The 23,268-nt window shown below is 40.7% G+C and overlaps 2 protein-coding genes and 1 pseudogene across 3 annotated transcripts; all 3 read right to left on the reverse strand.

Moving 5' to 3' along the window:
• Window positions 1-1,847: 1,847 nt before the first annotated feature.
• LOC144025568 (gap junction alpha-3 protein-like) lies at window positions 1,848-4,241 on the reverse strand. The gene has a single exon (XM_077531771.1). The coding sequence runs from the start codon at window positions 4,239-4,241 to the stop codon at window positions 3,180-3,182; it is 1,062 nt and encodes a 353-aa protein (XP_077387897.1). The 3' UTR covers window positions 1,848-3,179.
• A 2,902-nt stretch (window positions 4,242-7,143) lies between these two features.
• LOC144026273 (uncharacterized) lies at window positions 7,144-17,804 on the reverse strand (annotated as a pseudogene). Its single transcript, XR_013285092.1, has 10 exons — window positions 16,644-17,804; window positions 15,621-15,753; window positions 14,488-15,511; window positions 14,138-14,274; window positions 13,251-13,411; window positions 12,423-12,577; window positions 11,959-12,044; window positions 11,574-11,643; window positions 11,403-11,530; window positions 7,144-8,593 (listed from the first exon to the last, which is right to left on the reverse strand). The product of XR_013285092.1 is annotated as an uncharacterized LOC144026273 (transcript).
• A 2,369-nt stretch (window positions 17,805-20,173) lies between these two features.
• On the reverse strand, window positions 20,174-22,939 carry LOC144025621 (transforming growth factor beta activator LRRC33-like). Its single transcript, XM_077531857.1, has 2 exons — window positions 22,850-22,939; window positions 20,174-22,740 (listed from the first exon to the last, which is right to left on the reverse strand). Exons 1-2 carry the CDS (start codon window positions 22,937-22,939, stop codon window positions 20,863-20,865), a joined length of 1,968 nt encoding a protein of 655 aa, XP_077387983.1. The 3' UTR covers window positions 20,174-20,862.
• Window positions 22,940-23,268: the final 329 nt, after the last annotated feature.

Genomic DNA, 23,268 nt, shown 5'->3' on the forward strand with positions numbered 1-23,268 from the left:
TTTGCGGCGCGTCACTGCTGCTGCTGCAGTAGCAGCTTGCTGCCCCCTAGTGTCTATTTTTAGCTCCCTGTTGGCGCCTATTCTTCGGGACTTCCAAACATGGCTTTAGATGGCTATCACAACTTGATAGTGGAAATGAAAACTAACGGCATGACGTCTAGTGAAATCGCTACACATCTGTGTAGCCAATTTGGGCCTATAAGAGGACTTTCGGAGAGAAATGTCCGAAGGTGGCTCTCAGATCATTGTCTGTCAGAGGCCTCGAAATAGACACTAGGGGGCAGCAACCTTACACTGTAGCAGCAGCTTGTGACGTGCCGCAAAAGATGAACGGCTTCCGGGTCAAGGAGAAACCAGCTTGCGAAAAAGGGTTTACGGCCACATTTCATTTCCCGATTTGTGCTAAATAAACACATAATAGAACATCGGATAAGGCTCGTTTCCCGTTTTTCATTTTCATTTTTATGTTAACAAAAACGGGAGACGATTCGTTTCCCGTTATTTGTTCATATAAATAAAAAATAAATAAAGAAATAAAAAAAAAAAAAACGGAAATCGGTTTGTTTCCCGTTTCCTTGCTTCAGTAGGAAAAACGAATGGCCAAAAAGTACACGGACCGCAGAGGCGGTGCTTAACAGCACGGGAAATGCCTTCGCGCACGCCAGACGAGAACACCTAAGAGAGACATGTCACTAGTGGCCCAATTCGGGTTGACATTAAATTTTTATTTATTTATTTATTTATTTATTTATTTATTTTTTAATCCAAAGCAATTTCCATAAAAAAAACAAAAACGTATTATGAATTATTATGTATTTTGTTAAGTGTGACTAAACAGAACGTTAAAATGAACGACTCCACTTATTTTTGGATCCTGCTCGAAAATATGGACAAAAAAAATCAATTCGACAGTCCCAAGCAGAAGCGCTTTTAAGTGTGTTCCGCCTCTCACATGGTGGCACCAAACAACAGTTAATGAACATTTTCTGCTTGATAGAGCATATCTGCAGCTGCTTCTTTCTTTCTCCACTCTGCAAATGTATTTTTTATTTTTTTGGGGGGCCGCACTGTCGTGTAGTTGCGGTGGGCGCCATGGAAGTGTCGGTGATGAGGCGACAGGCCTGCAGGCAAATCAGACCCGTTTAGTCAGCACACATCACGAGGCCCATTTGTCCTTTTGGCTGCTGCTTCAAAAGCATCAAGCAAACTTACTGCATTTGCAAGATACGCTTCTGGCTGTTTATCATTTATCACACATTAGCAGGTTGGATGTGTACTGTCTGTGTAATGAAACGCAGGCCCCAAGTTGAACAACACACGTCTCAAGCCAATGATTTAAATAAATACTTATTGATGGCTTTAATCCACTGTTTTATATGCATTTGTTGTGACTGAACAGATGAGGAAGCCACTTTGGAATTTATCAACAATATCTGGTCAGTGCACGCTTGGGAAAGCGAAGTTTTCGTAGTGGCCAGCAGATGGCAGAAAAGCAGCACAGTAGATGGCCCGAAGAAAGGTAGCCATGTATTGTTTGAAATTAAATCCCAAACAATTAAGATGTTATTTCCCATGAAATTCTCTCCAGATGATTCCTAAAGGTTTTGGCGCTAAAAACATAATCAGTGGGGTGTCCCCTTCTGAGCACTTCTTTAGTAAGCACTTGACAAGGAGTTGAACAAAGTTCAATTTAAAAACCCGAACATACCTCTACTTCCTTGTATTAATGTGCAGTCGACGAGATCCCAGTCAGTGGTAGAAAGTGTTCACTGTTCACAAATCAGTTAAAGACCCTGTAAAGTGAATTTAGAAATTAGTTTCTGAATATATTATACGTTTGAAGATAACTGCTTAAAACTTGTGCAAAGACTGACAACTATGCAGTACCGAATTTTCGATACAACGCAAACAGTGTTTTATTTACCATTATCCGGTACAAGTGTGACATGCAGTTAGCTAGCTAGCGTTTGCAGTCTATTTAATCATTCAAATTTGATGGGATTGTTCCCAACACTTCTCTGTGGAGACTTTTATTTTCCGCTTTATAGGGACTTTAAATTCACACAATAAAAGTTAGGGAAACAGATTACATGTACAGTGAAACCACCAACGTTGAAAAGTCAAAACTTTAACATTTTAATCCTGCATCATCATACTGTTTATAGTGTGTAGGATGTTCATAACATCAGTGAGACTTCATCTCAGTGGGCATCAAAAGAACTCTAAAAATGTATTTTTTTGTGTGTGTGTGTGTGTGTTGGTTGTAATTCCACTGTAGTCCACTAGATGATGGAACGCTATGTTTAACACTGTAAATTTGAAAGAAGAAGAATGAAAACAGGAAGTATGGGGTATATGACACGGAAGAGGCCTGTTTTTTGCACATCAGTTTGTTTCCGGTTCGGTTTGCGATGTGTGGGCTGCGTCAAACATACTTGTGCTTCCGACTTCGTGCCCCTCGGTTGCGCGTTCGCAACCCGGACCGGAACCAAACTGATGTGCAACATCACGTCCCGCCTCTTCCGTGGCATATACCCCATTTCAAGATCAGCCTAATTCTTGCTGAAGAATTTAGAAATATATTCAATGTCTCAGTCCTCTTCCATCCTGTGTTTTCTTCAGAACACGATGGTGGCAGGTTCATTATAATAAATGTGAGATAAGTTAGATTTGCTAGTTTGGAATTGTTTACTTTAAACACGTGGAGAAATTGGTACACTGTATTTTTTTGTCTTGTCCATTGCTCTTGCTCAGTATATATTTTTTTTTGTTAAAAAAAAAAAGTTTCAATATTTTAAATTGTGTTTAAATACCTTTTTAAAAGAAGTAGCTATCATAAATGTAATCCCGTGATAGAGGTGGGAGTATTGTACCATTAAGTCCACCAATACTTTCTTCAATAATAAGAGGTTAATTTCTCATACTTTTAAGGAATAAGTTAAAGGTTTGATGAAGGAATGAATTCCTATGGAGAAATTTAGGACAACCAACACTTATGAGGTTCCTCTGTATTGCATTGCGTCAAAAAAGTGGACCATGTGCCAATCTCCTGTGTCTATTGTGAACTAAAAGGTTCACAAAACCAACTTTGTGGACCATGAAAGTCTTACTTGGAATGAGTCAAACCTGCATCACGAATAAATTTTTTCCAAAGAGCATTCAGCCTTCCCGCCAACGTCTCATATCTTCAGATCATCTATTCTCGTCTTGTTGTTGCTGTACTTCGCACTGCGGCCCTGCCTGCTCTGCGTGGGCGACCTGGGGGCGGATCCTCGCTTCTTCCCTTTGGGGTCACATTCCTCCAGCTTGCTGCCGCTCTTTTCCACCGCCAGGTTGTCCTTATTCTGTTTGTAGGCTGCCTTGCTGTTGCATGGGTGAAAGGACGAGTCAGCGGCGGCGGCGGACAGAGACGAGGCGAGGTTGTAGCTGGGAGGGCGATGCTCGTGGAAGTAGTCGTCATACGTGGGGCCGAATGGCGCTTCGGCGTCACTGTGCGCCTTGGAAATGGTGTCAGGTGAATGGTCGCCTCTCCTGAAGGTCATGCCCTGGCGGCACTTGGTGAAGCCCAGGTGGTAGATCTCAATCAGGTTGAGGAAGAGGGAAAGGCTGGCCACGCCCAGCATGAAAATGATGAAGATGGTTTTCTCGGTAGGGCGGGAGATGTAGCAGTTGACGGCGTTGGGACACGGCGTCCTGTCGCACGTGTACATGGGCTTGAGCTCGAAGCCGTACAACAGGTACTGGGCCACAATGAAGCCCACCTCAAAGAGGGTCTTAAAGATGACGTTAAAGACATACGTGCGCAAGAGCTCCCCCTGCAGGCGCACGTGTCCCTTCTCGTCTCTCATCAGGGGCTTTTTATGCTTGTGGGCGTCCACCACAAGGGCCGGCTTGTCCGGCGGCTGAATCTTCTCTTTCTCCTTTTGCTTCTCCTCCATGCGCACCAGATGCAGGATGTGGCCCAGGTAGATGAGCGTCGGCGTGGACACGAAGATGATCTGCAGCACCCAGAAGCGGACGTGGGAGATGGGGAAAGTGATGTCGTAGCACACGTTCTGGCAACCGGGCTGCTTGGTGTCGCAGGTGAAGCCCGACTGCTCGTCGCCCCACACCTTCTCCGTGGCGGCGCTCAGGATCAGGATGCGGAAGATGAACAGGACCGTGAGCCACACCTTGCCCACCACGGTGGAGTGCTCCTGGGCGTTTTCCAGGAGCTTCCCCAGCAGGTTCCAGTCCCCCATGGTCTTTGTGAGCGCGCAGCTTGGACTGGAGGGAGTGGGGAAAGGCTGTTCAGTACACTTGGGAGAGAGTAAAATATTCAGGGTACATTTTACTCAATTTTTATTGTGACGAGAGAGTAAAGATTTTTCACTCAGAAATTCTAAGTAAATTTTGCAAGGAGAAATTTTGACTAAATGTTACTAGTTTATTAAAAAAAAAAAAAAAAAAAAAAGAAAAGTGATGCAACTTCTGGTTCCGAAACAGCCAATCTACTCCCTGAGGCATGCTGCTCTGCAGTGTGTTAGTATATCACTCGTGTCTGCCGGAACCTTCGTGCCTCCGTCGTTTTTGGTCTCATTTTGGATATTAGCAAACAGTAGCAGTGGCATAGCTCAGGTGGTAGAGTGGCAGTCTCCCAAGCTGAAGGTTGTGAGTGTGTTCCTCAACCCTTGTGTAACTTTTTTTGGACTATAAACTCACTGACTTCTCATGCAATTTTTGGAGCAGGAAGTACCCCCAAACCGCAGCAAACTTACCCCAACCCCCACTCTTTGTAGCAACCAAGCACCCCTAAACCTCCGATCATAGAATTGTCCCCGACTATAAATGTAATAATAAAAAAAAAATAAAAATAAAAAAAATTCTACTAAAATTGACTTAGAATTTCTGAGAGGGGCAAAAAAAAAAAAAAAAGACAAAAAAAAAAATTGCTCGGTTTTTGTCATGCGATAGACCAATTCTATTGTACACAGGAAAAAAAACTGAGAAAAATTCCAAGTGTAAATTTTACTCTGTTTTGAGTAAGACCAAATAGAATGTTTTGAGTAAAATGTACTCTGGAGAATTTACTGTGTATAACTATTACTACCAATATTAGGAATACTCCCAGACTTACCTCGACAACTAATATATCTTACAATTATAGTTCATTTAAGTAAACATTATATACTCCAATAACTCGTTTTTACCAGTAACTACTGCTACTACCACTACCAACAACAACAAAAACAATACTACTTTTATAAGTATGATTACTGCTACTCCAGCTATGGTTACTTCAACTACTACTACTAGTAATAATAATAATAATAATAATAATAATAATAATAATAATAATAATAATAATATTACAGGAGGATTATTATTTGGCCAGATAGTTCCAAAGTACTCAGCCAGTGGGCGTGTCCAGCTTGCGTCCACCATTTTGTATGGTCTTTCGCGGTTTCAAGGCGAGCCAAAATAAGAAGCCACCCTTAAAAGGGCTTAATGCGCAAACAAAAGTCAAAGTTGTACAGGGAAAGCCTACGGGAATGTCCACAAAGGCACGTTGGAATGGATGAATTTGGTGTGTAACAACATGCACAAAGCCCTGACCTCAACCCTGCTTTTCTGGCTGAATGAAGGAAAAAAAACAAGATAAAAAAAAAAAAAAAATAACAAACAAACAACAACAACAGATAGGCTACTCCCCAATATTTTGTCAAAATTTTTCCCAGAAGAGTGGAGTCTGCGAAAGGGAGATCAACTCAATATTTCCTCCATTTCAAAGTCCTGTTGTAATGGGATGCCCAAATCCTCTTTGTCTATATAGTCTACATTACATGACTAAAATAACACTAACACACTAAGTATCCCCCACCTCCTCCTAGTCTAAAAAGCCTTACCAAGTTCAGCAGAGCGAAATGAGTCTCAAGAGTCAGGTTGTGTACAACTTAGCGGCTACTGGTCTAATTCCACCGAGACCACAACAGGATTATATTTACTTGAAGAGGGTATATATTTGGCATGTGTGGACAGGGAAAGGCAGCTTCTAGTCATGATCCTGCAAGTCGTGGCCCTCGTGGCCCCAGCAGTGGCAACGTGATCGGTGCTCTGAGTGAAAGGGAACACCAGCTAGACGAGGTTGAAGTTCATAATGGGAACCATAGAAGTAATGCTAGTAAGGTCAGCACCTAGAAAGCATTGGGTAAACAATATTTAAATGAGTCAATATTTAACAATTCACCCACCTTGTCACCTTCTACATCCCTTGTATTGAACTCTGATGTGTCTTTGAGGATCCATGAGGCCGACCGCCACGCCGACGTGATTTTGGGGGCCTCTCAGCAATGCCCTTGAATGGACAGGAAAAGCGGACTCCTACCAGCCACGGCGTCAGTTTGAGTTCCACACCACCACCGGCTAACGCGGCAGGTTCCAGGACGCCCCCAATCGAGGTTCTTCCACTGACCACAACACAGTAATGGACAAACTCTCAACCATGTCTGGCCTGCCCCCTCCCCCTGCGGTTAAATTTGGCCCAGTGTTACTCCAATGTAAACTATTACAGGCTGTCCACTTGGTGGTTTGAGTGAGAGACAGGGCAGCTGGCCAATGATGCGCTCGACTGCGTTTTGTTCCGGCCACAAGTGGTCCTGCAGGTGGCTAAATATAGTGCAGGGGTCTCTCCTATCATTGGGTGGGGGCATGATTTGGAGACGACGAGTAGGCCTTTGCATCCTCCCAGTGGAAAGAAAGGAGAAAAAGCAGCAATGAAACGCAACAGTCCATGATTAGTTATCTCAAGATTTAGATAAAATGGCACCTTGAGAAAAGAGTTTGTAATGCAAGACACTTTCTTCATAGAAATTAATGGAAATGTCACCAATCGGTTCCAGCTTCTTGTTTTTGCTCCGCTGCTGAAAGCTATAAGCCAAAAATGAAAGTCAAACAGTTAAGACCATCAATGTAGAGTCACACAAGATGTCGAGATGCCACATTTACTCTTAAGTTGCATCAACTAACAATTAAATGACACTTCTTGCAATACGCTACTGAACAAAGCAGCTGAGCATAATTAGTGGTTTCACCAGTAGTTGTTTATAATGCACGAGCACATGAAAAACAATATTGGAAAATTGCCGTATGATGTTTTCTGGTACCAATAAACTATTGCAATCACAAGCACATGCATGCAATATTAGCGGCAGCAAAATGACATAACTACAGAAGGACTCAATTGCTGTTCTGTGTTTTGTATGAATTACATTCTACTGCCATTTTCAAACTTTTTACATCACTTGAAAAATACTTACTTTGCTCTCCAAATACCACAAACATGACCAACATTTTTAGGAGATTCTGTCATCTCTTATTTGCCCTTCCTCTCTTAAAAAGATAAATTTCAAGTATGTTGGACAGGTTGAAAATGTTTTGAAATTAACGTCTTTTTTATTCATTTATTTATTTTAATCCCTAAACCTTGGCATTTGAACCAGGGGTGTGTTGACTTAATATACCTACTGTATATGTACTGAAGAAAATTGATAACAGTTCAAATTGTGAATGAGTTGTTTTTAATTCAAACATGGACTAGGACTGATAGGTAAATATCCGCGTACACTATCTTCAAGATATGACGCAAATCCCGCATGTCAGTAAAAACTTAAAAGGAAAAGCTTGCTGACAACTAATAAACAATTATAATAAAAATGATATGTTCACTATTTTACACTGCAAATAAATAGTATAGCATGAATACTGAGCAACATGCTCTGTGGATATTTAGTTTAAAAGGAGAATCACCTCTCGCCCTTTTATCTCACAGTAAAAAAACAAACAAAAAAAATTGTCCGTTATCAGCTGATTGATCTCATTTTGTAGGAAGACAATTTTTGACTCATCCAGTCCACTTTGGACTCTTCCTCATTGCGGCGAAGGAACCGTTTGCACGCCCTGCCTACGAGGTAGACCACCTCGGCCAGGTTGAGCAACACGCAAACTCCGGACACGGCCAGCATAAAAACAGTGAAGATGGTCTTCTCCGTGGGCCTGGAAACAAAACAGTCCACCGTGTTGGGACACGGGTACGAATCGCACTTCACCAAGCGCACCATCCTGAAGCCGGGGTAGATCATGTAGAAAATGTAGAGGAAAGCAACCTCAAAGAGGATTCGGAAGACGATGCTGATCATGTAGGTCCACCAAAGAGCTCCGGTGATGAGAAACTTCTGGTTCTTAATGTGCTCCAGGTCCTTCGGACTGTTACGGCCCGCCCGCTTTAGGATCTTCTTTTCAATGTGGCGGCGATGGGCCACATGCATGGCCACAAGAAGTGCCGGGGTGGAGACCAGGATGAGCTGCAGCGCCCATAGGCGGATGTGCGAGATGGGGAAGAACTGGTCGTAGCAGACGCTGTTGCAGCCGGGCTGTTGAGTGTTGCAGGTGAACTGAGACTTCTCGTCTCCCCAGACGCTCTCCGCCGCGACCACCAGGACCAGGATACGGAAAATGAAGATGACGGAGAGCCAAATACGTCCAATGCCCGTCGAGTGCCTGTTTACGCCGCTGATCACGGCGTAAAAGGACCCCCAGTTCATTTTCGACTCCAGAGCTGAAAAACAATACGATTGTCAATATTCACGCTTATGAAGAACTTGTAATAACTTATTACTTATTAAAAGTTGTAATATTAGCTTTCGATCGTTACCAAGCTTAGCCGGCTGTGCAAGCGGCGTAAGTAAGCAGTGCCCGGTCCGAAGGTGAGCATCCTAACCGACGAGTTGACTATGGTCGCGTCAGGGCCGGCAACAGGAAATGCCAACATGTGCGTCGGTCTATAAAAGCAGGGGCGATGGCCTAGCACCGTCACAAGACGCAAAAAGCCGAAGCCAATTGTCGGACATCCGTCGAGCCACGTGATACGCTCACCCTGTATTAATACGGAACTCCCAAAACGGACTTACAGCACAGTTCCAGACAGACTGACAACAAATTCCTCCAAGGAAGCAGACATGAGTGAAAAGCTTCTATCGTTTTTGCAAAAGGCTTTAAACCACCAACTTCACTAGTGAACATATGTTCCGATACAGTTGCAAACAATTTCAACGGTCATCTCTGTGACATTGGCAATTATTCACCAGTTCTGACCTCTTCAAGAGGCACACAAGCAAAAGATAAAAGCATGCTTTTTTACCTTCAGCGGTGATGGTACACACAAAGTGTACAAATCAGGAAGAAATGAATTGAAAATGTTTTTCTTTTTCAGCAGACCAAAATGCAGTTGTTGAGAACACCGTGCGTTGGGAAAATGCTAATCATTCCTCCGCCACAAGCCAGTGCCCTGCACCGTTCGCGGTCATATGGTCTCGTCTCAAGCATTACCATACAATGGCATTCTTTATTGCGCTGCAACAAGACTCTTTCACATCAAACGCCTCGATTTCCGCCTACCCCCGGGCTTAAGAAGGAATCTGTGTGGACACAACCATGCCTCATTATTTATTGTGCTAGGGAGGGCAGGAGGCTGAACGAGGCCTTTGACCTGAGCTGTTGTCACTGACAGGTTGCACGTGTCAGGATGATGTATGAACTTGTCAACTCTGGACAACCCTTCATGGAAGAAGTCTTGATGCAAGAGTCAGTTTTAAAGCAGTCTTTAAACTAACCTAATTGTCAGGTAATATTTCTCAGAGGTAAACGTTACCTAGACTTCAACGAGCACAGATTGTGAAGGAGTAACAGTAAATTATACATGAGAATAGTTGCAATATTATAGTATACAAGAAAAAAAATAGTTCGAGTTAGTTTAATAAAGTCTTAATTTTTGTGAAAAGTCTCTATACAACTAAAATATTGTGATTGAAATTTGTTTAGTACCTATTTAACAAATATTTGAATTTGAATATATACTTTACTCACTTAAATGATTAATAACTTATTTGATGTGACCCCAAAATATTTTTGCACGGCAGTAGTCAATTACTTTTTGTAGTCACTTTGCAGTCTTAAACAAGAACATTTATTCATGACAACACAAAACCTCGCATCTTATACTGTAACATAATATATAACTATCAGAAGATAGCAAAGCTAATGCAATCACTGTGAAGATGCTGGTCACTCATACTTGACTCTTAAACATCATTTGGCTCAAAAAACAATTAGAAATTTGCATCTCCTCTGAATGACAGCTGAACAAGCAAAGCAAAATCAAAAGAGAGAGAGAGAAAAAAAAGAACTAAAATATGGTGGATTGTTCAGCGTGTACAATGAGTGAGTGCGTCACTCATGACAATGTAGTGGGAGGGAAGTGGTGGCCGGCTGACATTTTGAACTCACCCATTCATATTCTCTACACTGCTATTTTTTTTTTTCCCCTCCTCTGAACAAGCAGTGTACTACTAGTGTATTTAGACTGGAACAATATTGTGCAGGTAATCAATATCAACCAAAGGAAGATTTATGCAGACAAGTTAAAATGGAAGTCAAGTCAAAAATGTTCTATGAAGTCTCACTACTCTAAACACGGAATACTCTGGTTAATATTGCATTTGTGGAATATAAATTAATCAGTAAAATCCACTCATTTGTATCATCTTCTCTGGGGGTGCCATTTTGCCACTTGCTGTCAATATAAATGACATCGCAGTATCTAAAGGCTCACCATTCCAAACGTCAAAAACAGGTGAACCGTGATTGGTCGTTACCCGAGCCCTTAGCGCAGACACTGTGATGTCACTTTCAAGCGACAGCAACTGGAAAAATAACCACTTCGTATGATTAATAAAAATAGGTGGATTTTGTCGTTTGAATAATCTAAGTTAAAGTACCACTGATTGGGCAAAATTCTCTCTCCGCATTTGACCCATCTCCTGAGGGAGCGGTGAGCAGCAGCAGGGGCTTCGCTCGGGAATCATTTGGTAGATCTTGAATTTCGCCCCACTTTGGTGGGTGTGACAATCAGCGGTAGGCCTACTTTTTTTTTTTTATTTTTTTTTTTTACCAAATAATATTCCACCAGTCCAATAATAATCATGACATTTTTAGACAAGTGGGGCAAAGAACATATTGTAAAGAAAACTGACTTCACTTCTGCTTTCATCTTTTAAATCTGACACTGACTACTTGTAATTGCCAGAAGAACTATTTCCTGAGTTGATGGACACCATGACGGAAACAGTCTTTGAAAGACTTGAACCTGAAATAACGACACTTCTTTTAAACTTCACTGAGACTCAGCCAACGTTAGAATAAACTAAAAATGTCAAATTGAAAATGAAAGAGCAGAACACAGTTTTAATAACATACATACATTGATACATGACACAGGTCAGTTCACTTTTCAAAATTCTATTTAAGAATAACCCTCTACAAATCAACACTATCACCTATTTTAAGACAAGCATTCAAAAAATTTCCACAGGTGTCAAACTCCCGTCCTCGAAGGTTAGAGGTTTCCCTCCTCAAGCACAGTTTAATCATATAATGGGGATCGTTCTCCGGTTTCTGCAGAGTTTGACGATGAATCTCGCGGACTGGAGTTTGACACCTATGCCAGGCGCACCCGCTTTTCTCTCAGCTAGTTTTTCCGCTGAGTGTAGCATGAGATGAGGTACTTCTCCCAGTCGGAATCCTGTTTTCTCAGTTGGACTTGAGGACGGTCTGAAAAGCAAATGACCTAGTTAGGAGTGGCCATCTAGTATTAGGGGGTTGTACAGACTGGTCAACTTTACTATTTCACAATGTAGTCGAGAGCATGAGGTTGACAGTAAAAAAAAAAAAAAATAATAATAATGATTGCTGTACAATACTGCCTCCCGTCTCAAAAAAAATAAAAAAATAAAAAAATAAATCATAGTACAGTACTGCACTGAAAAAAATATCAAATTAGTCCTAAGCTACTTGCCGACCCGACTTTCATTGCAGTTGTGTGTGTATACAACCAGAAGTAGAATCATTCAGAGTTGAAATTCTTACTGTTTTTCTGTAAACTAATATTCTTCAGCTTGCTGTGTTTTGCATGTCCGTTCTGGGCTAGTCGCAAAGACAATGGCGGGCCCCTCCTGCAATGCATAATTTGAGTGTTCATCAGGCATGCTGCGGGAAATACGTCAAATATTTTGCAAAAAAAAATAAAATAAAATAAATGTGTTAATTTTATCTATGCCAACCATTTAGCGTAACAACCAAATACTCTTAACTAGATAAGGTACACAATTAACCTGCATATCCGCTTTTTATGAATCGTTTTGCTAAGTGATGCGCGGTGAGATTTTTTTCCTCTATGTGAAGCATGTGCCTTGGCTGAATTAAGACTGCTGTAGACACATCATCAGGAAAAAGTTAGCCTGTGTCAACATAACTTTATGAGGTTTTCCACTGATTTAGAAACGAGATAATCATATGCTTTTAATTGATTAACTGGCCTCTTTTCACAGTACCTCATCGCTCCAAGCTTCCCTTTTTCCAAGAAAAGCTCGACTGACACGGCGGGTTCGTTTGTGTAAATTCTGGCATAGAACGTCCGGTTGTGCACCATCGCTCTGAACCAGTCAACTGCTTCCTCGGACCAGTCTGTCCCATTTATAGGAATCACCTAATGGGAGGCAGTAGACAAAGCACATGCAGAGATTAAGGGGGAAAAAAAAAAAAAAAAAGTTTAGATTCGCAGTAGGTACAGGATAAGAGTGTGGTGGTTTCTTGAGAAACCCCAAGTGGTCTGTTAGTAACTTATTGACTTGTTTCTCCTATACCAAAAATTATGACTATAGTGTATAAATGCAACTGATGTTGCCTCCTCAGAAGTCTCCTGGATGAGCAGTGGCTCCCATATTTTATTTCCATTTTCTTGGCCTTGTAAAAAAAATTAAATAAATACGGCATAGATCCAAAGATCTGTTGCACGGAGAGGACTAGGTCATAATCACTAGATGATGTTGAAGCTGTCATTTTGTGAGCTGTTTTGCCTGCTGAGCCTCCGCCCCCAGCATGTGGGACAGAAAGCAGAGCAGATTGAGCATCAGTAAATGGACTTTCATCTGAGACGTTGTTGGTCGCAAAAAAAGTGATTGCGGCCTTATTTTACGCGTCGGCGCTGTTGATAGAACCACATGTAGAAATAACGTCGATCATATCAGTTCACACATGTGGTCTCGAAACAGTCTTGGCGCTTTTGATGATCTTCCATGCGTGTGGAACATCATGAAGGCGATATTGCTGTTAAAATGATTTAAAAAAAAAAAAAAAAAAAAAAAAAAAAAACGACTCACATTTGCCATTGAGACTTGCATTGCCTGGAGTGGTAAGCTGCACATTTCTGGGCTCGGCTCCTTGAGGTTATACAGTGACACGCAGGCGGTGTCGCCGTGATCCAGCCTCCTCACCTCCACCTTGATGGACGTCTCAAACTCTGCTCCTTCAGTGGTTTCATCTTGTGACAAAGACAAATACATAAAGGAGTCTCCACCAGGAGGCAACATACAAGTGAGACGAGACGCTACTACCACCTGGCGACAGGGATGGGCAACTTTGACTATTAAAAGGGCCTGATTGTAACTTGAACCCGCTAAGTGGAGTACTTCTTTCTTTTTTAAAGTGGACCTCAACCAAAAGGTATTTTTGCAATAATAATATTAGAAAAGCAGAATAATCCACCCATTTTTATCCATCTCAGTGGACGGCCATTTTGCGACATGTTGTTGACTGAAAATGATATCACAGTTTGATTGCTCATGCAACGACCAATCACAGCTCAGCTACGCAAACGTCACGTGACCAAACTCAGAAAACAGCTGAGGCATGATTGGTTGCCCTGAGCAACCGTGATGTCATTTTCTGTCGATAGCAAATGGCAAAATGGCCACCCCATGAGATGGATACAAATGGGTGAATTTTTCTGCTCAATTCCTATTCCCCCAAACACAGTATTAAACAGAATGTTGCGTTTAGAATAGTGGGGGCACATAGAACATAAGTGAATTACAATTAAAACATACTACCCCACTGAATTATCCCAGCATTTATACATTTATTTTCATTTACTTGAATAAACAAGAGAGTCAATGTCCAACTGCAGAGTGGATGACTTCTGTCTTAGATGCCATTCCTAACCTTGTGGTTACCTCTACAAACCTTCAACACAAACAGAAGGACCCACCTTTGCTTACACCACATATCTTTGTCACCCGAGCCCTGCACCATTGTTCTTGCTTAGGGAACCGGGCCATTACATGGGATCCGATGTCTGGAATGCAGTTGTGCTCAGCATATGAACTACTGGGTTCCCAGCTGCAACTTGAGGACCGAGGAAAACAAAAAACAAAAAAACGTAATAGCAATCAAAAACATGTGGAATATTAAAAAAATAAAACAGGGAGGAGGGGGACCTACAAAGAACAGTAATGAACAATAAGCATAAGTGCCCCGTAAGTTCTGAAAATGTGATCACAGAATCAAGCGAGGGCTGTAAAAAGCTGAGAAAAAGCAGATGGAGATGAAATAACTTACCCAGTAAAAAGTGCCTGCAGCTTGGTGATGGAGTCGACATGCTGGATGTAGAAGTTGCTTGGACTCACAATATGGGACACAACAACCTCGGGTTCCTCAAACTTGCGCACTTGGAACTCGGGAATTTTTGTTGACTCAGTTTTTTTTTTTTTTGGAGAATCATTTTCAGAATTTTCACATGGGTATATTGTGGTTTTATTCATGCAAGCCTGGTCTCCTTCAGACTTTTCACTTTGGTGCTCATCGTTGCCAGAGCACCACTTCACTGCTTTTTCCTTGGTCTCACCTGGTGTAACAATTGCCTCAATATCGCCAAAATCCCACAATTCCGTCTTGGTTGCAATCACACAAGAATATGTAAGCAAGCCATTTGAATCCACCCTTTTGAGCTTGAAAAGAGGAGCGTGGTCTAATGTATCTGCGAGAAGTGTCTTTGGAGCATTGGCATCAATCAGCTCATGTGATGTGTGTCTGACAGGAGAACCTTCACCGTGTGTTTCCACAGACGGCTGCGTGAGCAGTGTGATGGAAAAGGCCTTCAGTGACTCCTTGGTTTTGGCTTTTGCTTTTAGGATGTGCAGAATTTGGGTAGTAGTCTTTTTATTGTGTTGCATATGCACATCTTCCGGCCCCCAAATAAACTTCTGAGTGGACTCTGTGTTGACCTTAAGGCTCTTAATGAGGGCAGCAGGAACAATCGCAGCCTCGGGTTGGCATTTCTCTTCAAGTTGCATTTGTGTTTCCTGACCTTCAGCAGTAAGGTTTAATGGAGAGGAGACAGTATCAACGCAGCAGTTTTCAGCTGGCGTTTTATCCATCTGCACTGCTGGGAGCTGAGTGGTGAGGAACCCTGTCAGCCATTGAAAGCCAAGTCTATCTCTCAGGCCCTGGACTGCTTTGACTATGGAAGTGGCCATGGCGTTCTGCAAGGGCCCAAACCTGAGTGCATCCGCGTACAGGGGCCTTCTGACTTCGAATGCTGTTGCCCCATTTTTGTGTATCGGGTTCAGATACATTTTAGGCTCTATCAAGAAGGCAGGGAAAGAAAGTAATCAGATGAATGAAGCTGAACAGGAAATACTGCCTAAATCACAAATTTGGGATAATTCTTAAGGCTTTCCTAGTTGACTTACCAAACGTTAGGTCCTTCAGCAGAACTGAGACCCTGTCTATTAATTGACATTTTTCATCTAAAGCCTTGGAGATGTCATTGTAGGCACTTGTTGAAAATGATGACATCAGGAAAACTTGGACATCTTGATATTCCTTCACGGAAGAGAAATTCAAAAACATTGAATGACTACATTAAAAAAACACTCAAACATTCAATATATGTTTACAAAAAACAGGGGAAATGGGGAGAATAAAAATCCCGGGAAAATAATGAAAGAAAACCACCCTACAAATCCATGGCTGCAAACTGCAAACCTGCAGGGGTCGATTGTAGTTTTCAGTTGTAATATCACTAATCACCACTAGATGGAAGACATGTCTAAGTTAGTCTTACACAGGGTCTTTTATGGTGCTATATACAAGTACTACAACGCTGTATTTGATTTGAGGATTATTTTAATTTCAAAAATTTTATATGCAAATGCAATACAATACACCATTTGAGTTCACCGTATAAAGGAAACGTCACATTGCATTGCAGACATATCAGCAATGCTCAAATATTCAGAAATGTCCATCATCAAAAACGAAATACATTAAGAAAACATGTTTTGCACATATTCTGCCCATGTTTAAAATGTAACCTATATTTAAAAAACAACAAAACAAAACGTGTCAACCTTGTACCGAAACGCACTGAACATAGTGTTTTCAACTGAGCTTTTCAGTGTTTCAAGGAAGAATCGAGCCACCTGCGTTGCTTTATGCGATATTTTTGTGGAGGAAAAACGACATTATCACATCTATATAATGGCGACATACTGTACAGAATACATGTTCGTCAAAATTGGCTTCAGCAAACTGACACGCAAGATTATGAGGCTACTAAAATAAAAAATAAAAATTACGGAACAAAATAAAGGTAAAAATAAGTTTAAATTTCATAACTTATTCCTTTTAAAATGTGTCATTTTCACGGGAGGGATCGGTCGACCACCTGTTTGCTAGCTAATTATGTCCTAACTGGATTGTCGTTACTGTACCTTGTTCGTGACGATGCGAAGCTCCTGTTCCAGCTGGGTCCGAGCAGCTTCCAGCAGAAAAACTTTTATAAGTATCTGGTTGGCAGCGTGTGAATGAAGCAGTAGCTGAGGCGTAATTTTTGGTGAGGAGTTCATAATCTTCTGTACTCTCGTGTGGCAGCGTGCTAGCTTTGTTAATTAATCGCTACACTGGTTCGGTCGCTCGCAGCAGTAGCACACAGGTAATACGGAATTAAACGAATTAAAACCACACCCGTTGCGCCCGTCGTCAGCAACACCGCTTATATATTTATGATTCGTTTGGAGAAAAACATAATTTTGCCTTTCCTAACTGTCTTACTGGTCATTATGTCGTCTGTGAATTTAAAATTTGTCGAAACCTACGTCACCCGGAGGCAATCAAGAAAAGAGCCTATCCACAATGTTGGCCGACATTGCTATGAGGCAGTTAGTTAGATGACGTTAGGTTGTTTGAAATCAATGGAAAACACTTTAAAAAATTAATTTTGGACTACTGTAATGTGTTATTTGATAGTCTACATTCTTTTCTGTCAGACGTCGGTTAAAAGCAATTCCTACAAAAGGAAGGCACGGCGTATACATTATATACCAGTTTCTCAACCCTAGTCCTCGGGACACACTAGACTGTTTTCCATCCTAGTCCTCGGGACACACTAGACTGATTTCCATCCTAGTCCTCGGGACACACTATTCTGTTTTCCATGTCTCCTGAGTCCCGAGTCCACCGCTGGTGAGGTTCGTTATCAGGCTTCTCCAAAGTTTGCTGATGAGCTGTCAATGGAATCACCTGCGTTGGGAATTTTGAGTCTGAGACATGGAAAACCAGGTTTGAGAAACACCGTTTTACACTACAAAAACGGGATGGAAGGCCAACAAACCAAAAAACAACGATCTCGTTTCCGTTACTCACGAATGTACTTTGGTGTAATATGGGCACATGTTCAGTTCAACATAACGCATATTCTGTTGTCTATTATGGAAGAGTATTTAGTGGATATAAAACACACACACCCATACTTAAATGCCAGGTTTTTGGATTATGAAAAAAATAGGCCAAAGTAAATCACGTCAAAACCTTTTTTCTACCAACAATGTGCCCTATAGCCCATATAACTCAAATTAGTTAAATTGACAACAACAAAACACACACCGTATAATAGATCTAACAGATAAGGTATACGGTGGCTGTGTTCAGATTAAATCAACTAAACAATTCTGAGCGTCAAACTCAAGTTAAATATCTGATTGATTCCAAATATAGTTCAGCTGTTCAAGCATGCTTTTCCTGATTATTTTTTTTCCTCTAGAAGAAAATTTAAGTTTACAATACATTGACTGGTATTAGAAACTGTTTTTATAGATCCATCCACTTTGACTGATGCTCCAGTTTCTGCTGGAGAAAACAACACCTGAATTATCACCATGATGCTTCACTGTAAGTATGGTTGGTGTTCCTTTGGCAATGAGCAGTCTTGCATTTGTGACAAACAAAACAAGTAAAACCTTTTGGAGTTATGGCCTTAAAGTTTAAGTTTGACTTCTGCTTTTAAAAATAATTAAAAGATGAACATAAAAACTAGTAAAATATTTGTAGTCAACATTACAACAAATGTACTGTAGAAAAATACAAAAGAGCAACCAATGACAAATATGGCAAACATTAGCCAGGCCACCGCGATGAATGCCACATCAAACAGATGCAGTGCAAAGCCCCATTTAAGGTCACCAGTGGTTTACACCAGGTGACTTTACTGTAAATAAGAGGAAGTCCAAACTCTGGACTGGTTGCAAGTCGATCACAGGGCATATATCAAACATTCAACCATACCTCACTTTGACTCACACTACAAGAGAATAAGCTCTCATTTTCTCTGGATAGGAAGGTACAGTACAAATACAGAATGCAAAACATTTTTTTTTTGTCATCATGAGTGATCTGCCATTCACTTGGAACAGCATTTCAGCAATAAACACCTGGTTTCACCACAATCCTAAATATAGCATCTGTTTGTGTTCAGGATTCTATTCAGTATTATTATTACAAGTTATGTTTAATTGTGCATGGATGGCAAGTCTTCGCAAGTTTATCAGTTCAAGCAAGCAGGTGATTAGATTAGAATTCCAGACTCCATTAATCACCACCTCAGAATAATAATAACTAATTTGATCCTTATACCTTCCCATTATTTTACACCAACATTCAATACAAACCCTTTCCTGTTCTCTTTGCGTGAACTTGTCAGGCTGCTATCTGATTAAGTGCCCAAAATTTGGGTGGGGCTGTTTTATTGCTCAAGAACATACTGGCACTTTTTGTTCATTAATACTGGAATCGCTACTAATGGCGCAGGTATCACTGAAAATGAGACGTGTGTCTGCAAGCACAAGCGCAGGATTGCTTACCTCATTATACAGTGTTTCCTGACTGAGATGGTATAATAATCTCTCATAATCTTAAAAAATGTTTGCTTTTGATTTGTAAGTAGTCCATCCCTTACCAAATTGATCATGCATGCATTTGTGGTTTGTGTGAGATGAAACTCCATTTATTTGTTGTTTTAACGTTTTTTGATGACTTTTGCCAGTGGTATTAATGTGCTCCAGGACAAATGCTATTCTGGTCATTTGAAAGACATTTTCGGTCGCAAAGAACCATTTCACATTGATTTGAAACTAACGGAACACTGCTAATTTCATCAGCATTAGTCACAGAGGGTGCATTTTCTGGGAGATTCGTTGTAGGAATAACACATCATTTGTGACTGAAGTCAATACATAAGTGCCTAACAATCTTACTAATGGCCTGCAGGGGGAACTTGTGTACAGTAGATGCAAAATAATTCTAAGGAAAATCTTCCCTTCTTGGGTTACTGGGTGAATAATTTAAATTAGTGAATTTTTACACCCAGTTTGTTTGGACTGGAAAGGGATGGCTGTTTTGGGGGGTGGGAGGTTGGTTGTCAAATAGCTAAACACTCTTTCTCTCTCTCTCTCTTTTTTTTTTTTTTTTTTTTTTAAAAGGCCTTTTATAAAAAGTTCTTTTAGAGTGCAGTAAGTGAATGCCATGCTGTAAATATCCATTCTCGTTGGTTGGCATGTACTTATACAACATGGAAGGACTTAAAGAGGAACGTCAGAGGTTGAACACAATCTTTTCATAGTAACTTGACTTCGGTTTGGTTTCGAGACCATTTTTTTTTTTTTTTTTATTTTTATTTTTTTTTTTTTTTTTAGAAATAATAGCTATAGAAATAATGTGATGGACTAGCAATCAGCCAAGGCTATACACTTCCTCCCTCTCAAAGGCAACTCCGATAGGTTGCAGAATCCAGATCACGGCCTGACGACAAGTGGTTCACAAAGTCGATGGATGGAAATAGAAGTTATCGGTTCTGGGGTCAAGCTGTTGCCATAAAATGTTTATTAACTGCACATGTTGAAACAAACATTTTGAACATTTATTTATTATTATTTTTTTTCCCAGTCCCTCAATTTTACTTGTTGTAGTAAATAACATGGAAAAAGCAAGCAAAAAAAAACAAAAAAACAGTAATATTGAATGGCGAAGTCATAATATTCGGATAAGCTAGCCAGAAAGCTGCACATTTTGTTAATGGTCAAATCCATTGCTAAGGCTTCTGCTACTTTACCTATACTAGTTTGGTTTTTTAGTGGTTTGGATGTGAGTTCTTCTAATTGCTTATAAACAGTATATTCTTCTTCTCACAATCAATTTATCAACAGGCTTATCAGACCCCCACCATTCTCTCAGACAGGAAGATCCAACCTCAAGGAAGCTAGGCCTGGATGGAGTGCTGGAACACGGTGAGTGCTGTCACGTTTGTTACACTTTATTTCTGTTTCGTAATCCTTTGCAAAGTGACTTGTGGATGAGTAGCACTGGAAACCTAAAGAACAGTCTTTCAGAAACTGAGTTCTCACAACCCTGCACTTACATATTGAATGAAGCTTGTCATGAGTAGGAGAAGGTTTGGCAAGATTCATATTCCCATTGGCAGGGCGGGTTCACAGCCCGAGTAGGTGTGGGTGGGCAATGAAGGATCACCGCCATTGCACAAGTACTTGTGTTCCTGACAGCATGTAAAAATACACATCTTGCTAATTTGACATTGTCACTTTAAACAGAATATTTTTTGATCCAGGTTTGTCTTGAATCTTTTTACATTCCACAGTTTTGTCACACTATGAATGACGTTTTTAGACAACACATTTTTCGAGTGAACATAATGAACACTGTTATCAATACAGTTACAAACAAAATAACTATAATGATTTGTCCAAAGTGAATCCCTTTTATGTGACGTGTACAATACAGTGAAGAACGTTTCAAGTACTCTTCGATAGGGATACTGCTGTCACCGGTAAAGCACTCAGTTTGGGTGATGTCAGGTATTTTAATCCTGGAATTATTCAGAACGCTCAGCCAATTACTGTCACAACAGGTAAAGTGATTTCCACTCAAATACATAACATCAAGGTGTGCTGCTAACACTAGAATCAACGAGTAGTTCAAGGACACAAAGGCATTGTTCCTTATGCTGAGTTCTCTCAGATGAGAGCAATTTAAACTCTGTGGTAAGACATTTAGATTATTGTTGGATATGTTCAGATGCATTAGCATTGGCATGCAGGGCAAGAACAGTTCGGAATTGGTCATGTTCACTTCACTGATCGTTAACGAGCGAAGAGTTTCTTTTATGTCATCCAGTGAATCAACTTGCATGACCATGTGAGAATTTCTAGCTAGATTGAGGGACACCAAAGAACTTTGCTGGAATGCATTTGCCTGAAGAATCTTTATGTTGTTATCTTCAAGGCTCAGATGTTTGAGAGTTTTTAATTTTCCAAAGGCAACACAGGATGAGTTGACGTTTAGTTGCTGTGGTGATAAGGAGCTGTACACTTGGCCCACGGGAGCGCAAGGCTGCACCGAGTTGTCTTGGAGATTTAGTGTCTCGACTTGTGTGAGCGCCTTGAGAAAGAGCGGCGAAACAGATACGAGCCCATTGCTTTGCATGTTCAGGTACTTTAAGGAGTGGAAATAGAGCTGCCTGTGGTATTGGGATGCACTTTCATGTCGGACATTCCATGTGAGATTTTGCACGCAGTTAAAACTGAAGTCAAGCCCTTCCAAAGATGAGAGAAGGCTCAATGTTTCCAGGGGAAACGATGTGAAGTGGTTATAGCTGAGGTCAATATAGATCAGTGGCATCATTCTCCAGGTTGAGTGGAGTTTATTTTTTCTAATTCTAAAATCACCCTTTCTGACGATTTCATTATAAAGGGAATTCACCTCTGATACCATTGACTTCTCTGAAGTTAAAGTGCCCACCAGATTATGATGTAAATAAAGGTATTTCAATTGGTTAAATTTCGGGAGAATGGGGAAATAAAGTAGTTTGTTATGGCTAAGGTCAAGTATTTCAAGATTGTACATGTGGTTATCCTCAGCGGTAACAAAGAACTCAATGGAATTTCTACTTAGATTTAAATATTTAACTTTCTGTAGTTTAAAATCACAGATGTAAACAAGGTTATTTTTGGCCAAATTAAGATCTTCTAGTTTTCCGAGCGGTTCAAATGTTCCGCTGTCAATTGTTGATATCAGATTGTCATCAATAATAATGCTCCTTAGGTTTTCACTCTCTTTGAACAAATAGTGTGTGAGCCATGTTAAAGAATTCCCACTCATCTTGAGTTGCTCAAGAGAAGATTTGTTTCGTAGATACAGTTTCGTCGCTTCATAGCCCAAACTGTTCAGGGATATGTCCAAATTCTTCAGTCCACCAATGGATTGTAGGCCTTTGCTGTTTCCGTCAAGGTTGTTGTTCAGCGCGTTCATGGACAAATTCAGCTTCTCAAGCAGAGCCAGGTCTCCGAGAGCTCCCTCAGAGATGAGCTCCAGCTGGTTGCTGCTCAAGTCCAGCTGCTCCAAGTATGGCAAATCAAGTGTGTGTAACCGCCTGATGACATTATTGGATAGGTCGAGGCTTCTCAGTCGTACATCCAAATCCAGAGGGATGGAATCAAGGTTCTGGTTTCGCCAAGATTGCTCCTTGAAATGAAACATTAATCATCATCAGGGCATACTTTTAAGATCACAGAAGAAATGTATATGAATAGATATAGCGAGGAGTTGAATGATTTCCCCTCTTTGAGCCTACCTTTGGACCATCATCTATTTTCCCAGTTGTGTGAATCCAATGGCCTAGTGACCATAGTAGTAGGAGATTAGCAAGCATGTGTTTGACCATGTTTCCTCTTCTGCTCCAGTGCTACTGTCATCCTCTTACACACCCTTTTTACTGCCACGCTTCATAAAAAAAGGGAGGAAGAAAACAGCTGTGGACACTAGATAGGCTATTTTTAGAAAATTAATGCATACAGAGCGGATAACTGTTGCGTCTAAAATGGCCTTTTACACTTTAAAAATGATAATGTTTTATGATATGATGGACCCATTATAGTGTATAGATTGTAGGAATTGCTTTACTGAAGCAATTTATAACATTTTGTATTAGCACACTTTATTTGCTAGTTAGTTTTATTTAAAAAAAAATTACAAATACAGTATGCTTCTTTA

Source organism: Festucalex cinctus, chromosome 9, assembly GCF_051991245.1.
Source record: "Festucalex cinctus isolate MCC-2025b chromosome 9, RoL_Fcin_1.0, whole genome shotgun sequence".
NCBI classification, from domain to species: Eukaryota; Metazoa; Chordata; class Actinopteri; order Syngnathiformes; family Syngnathidae; genus Festucalex; species Festucalex cinctus.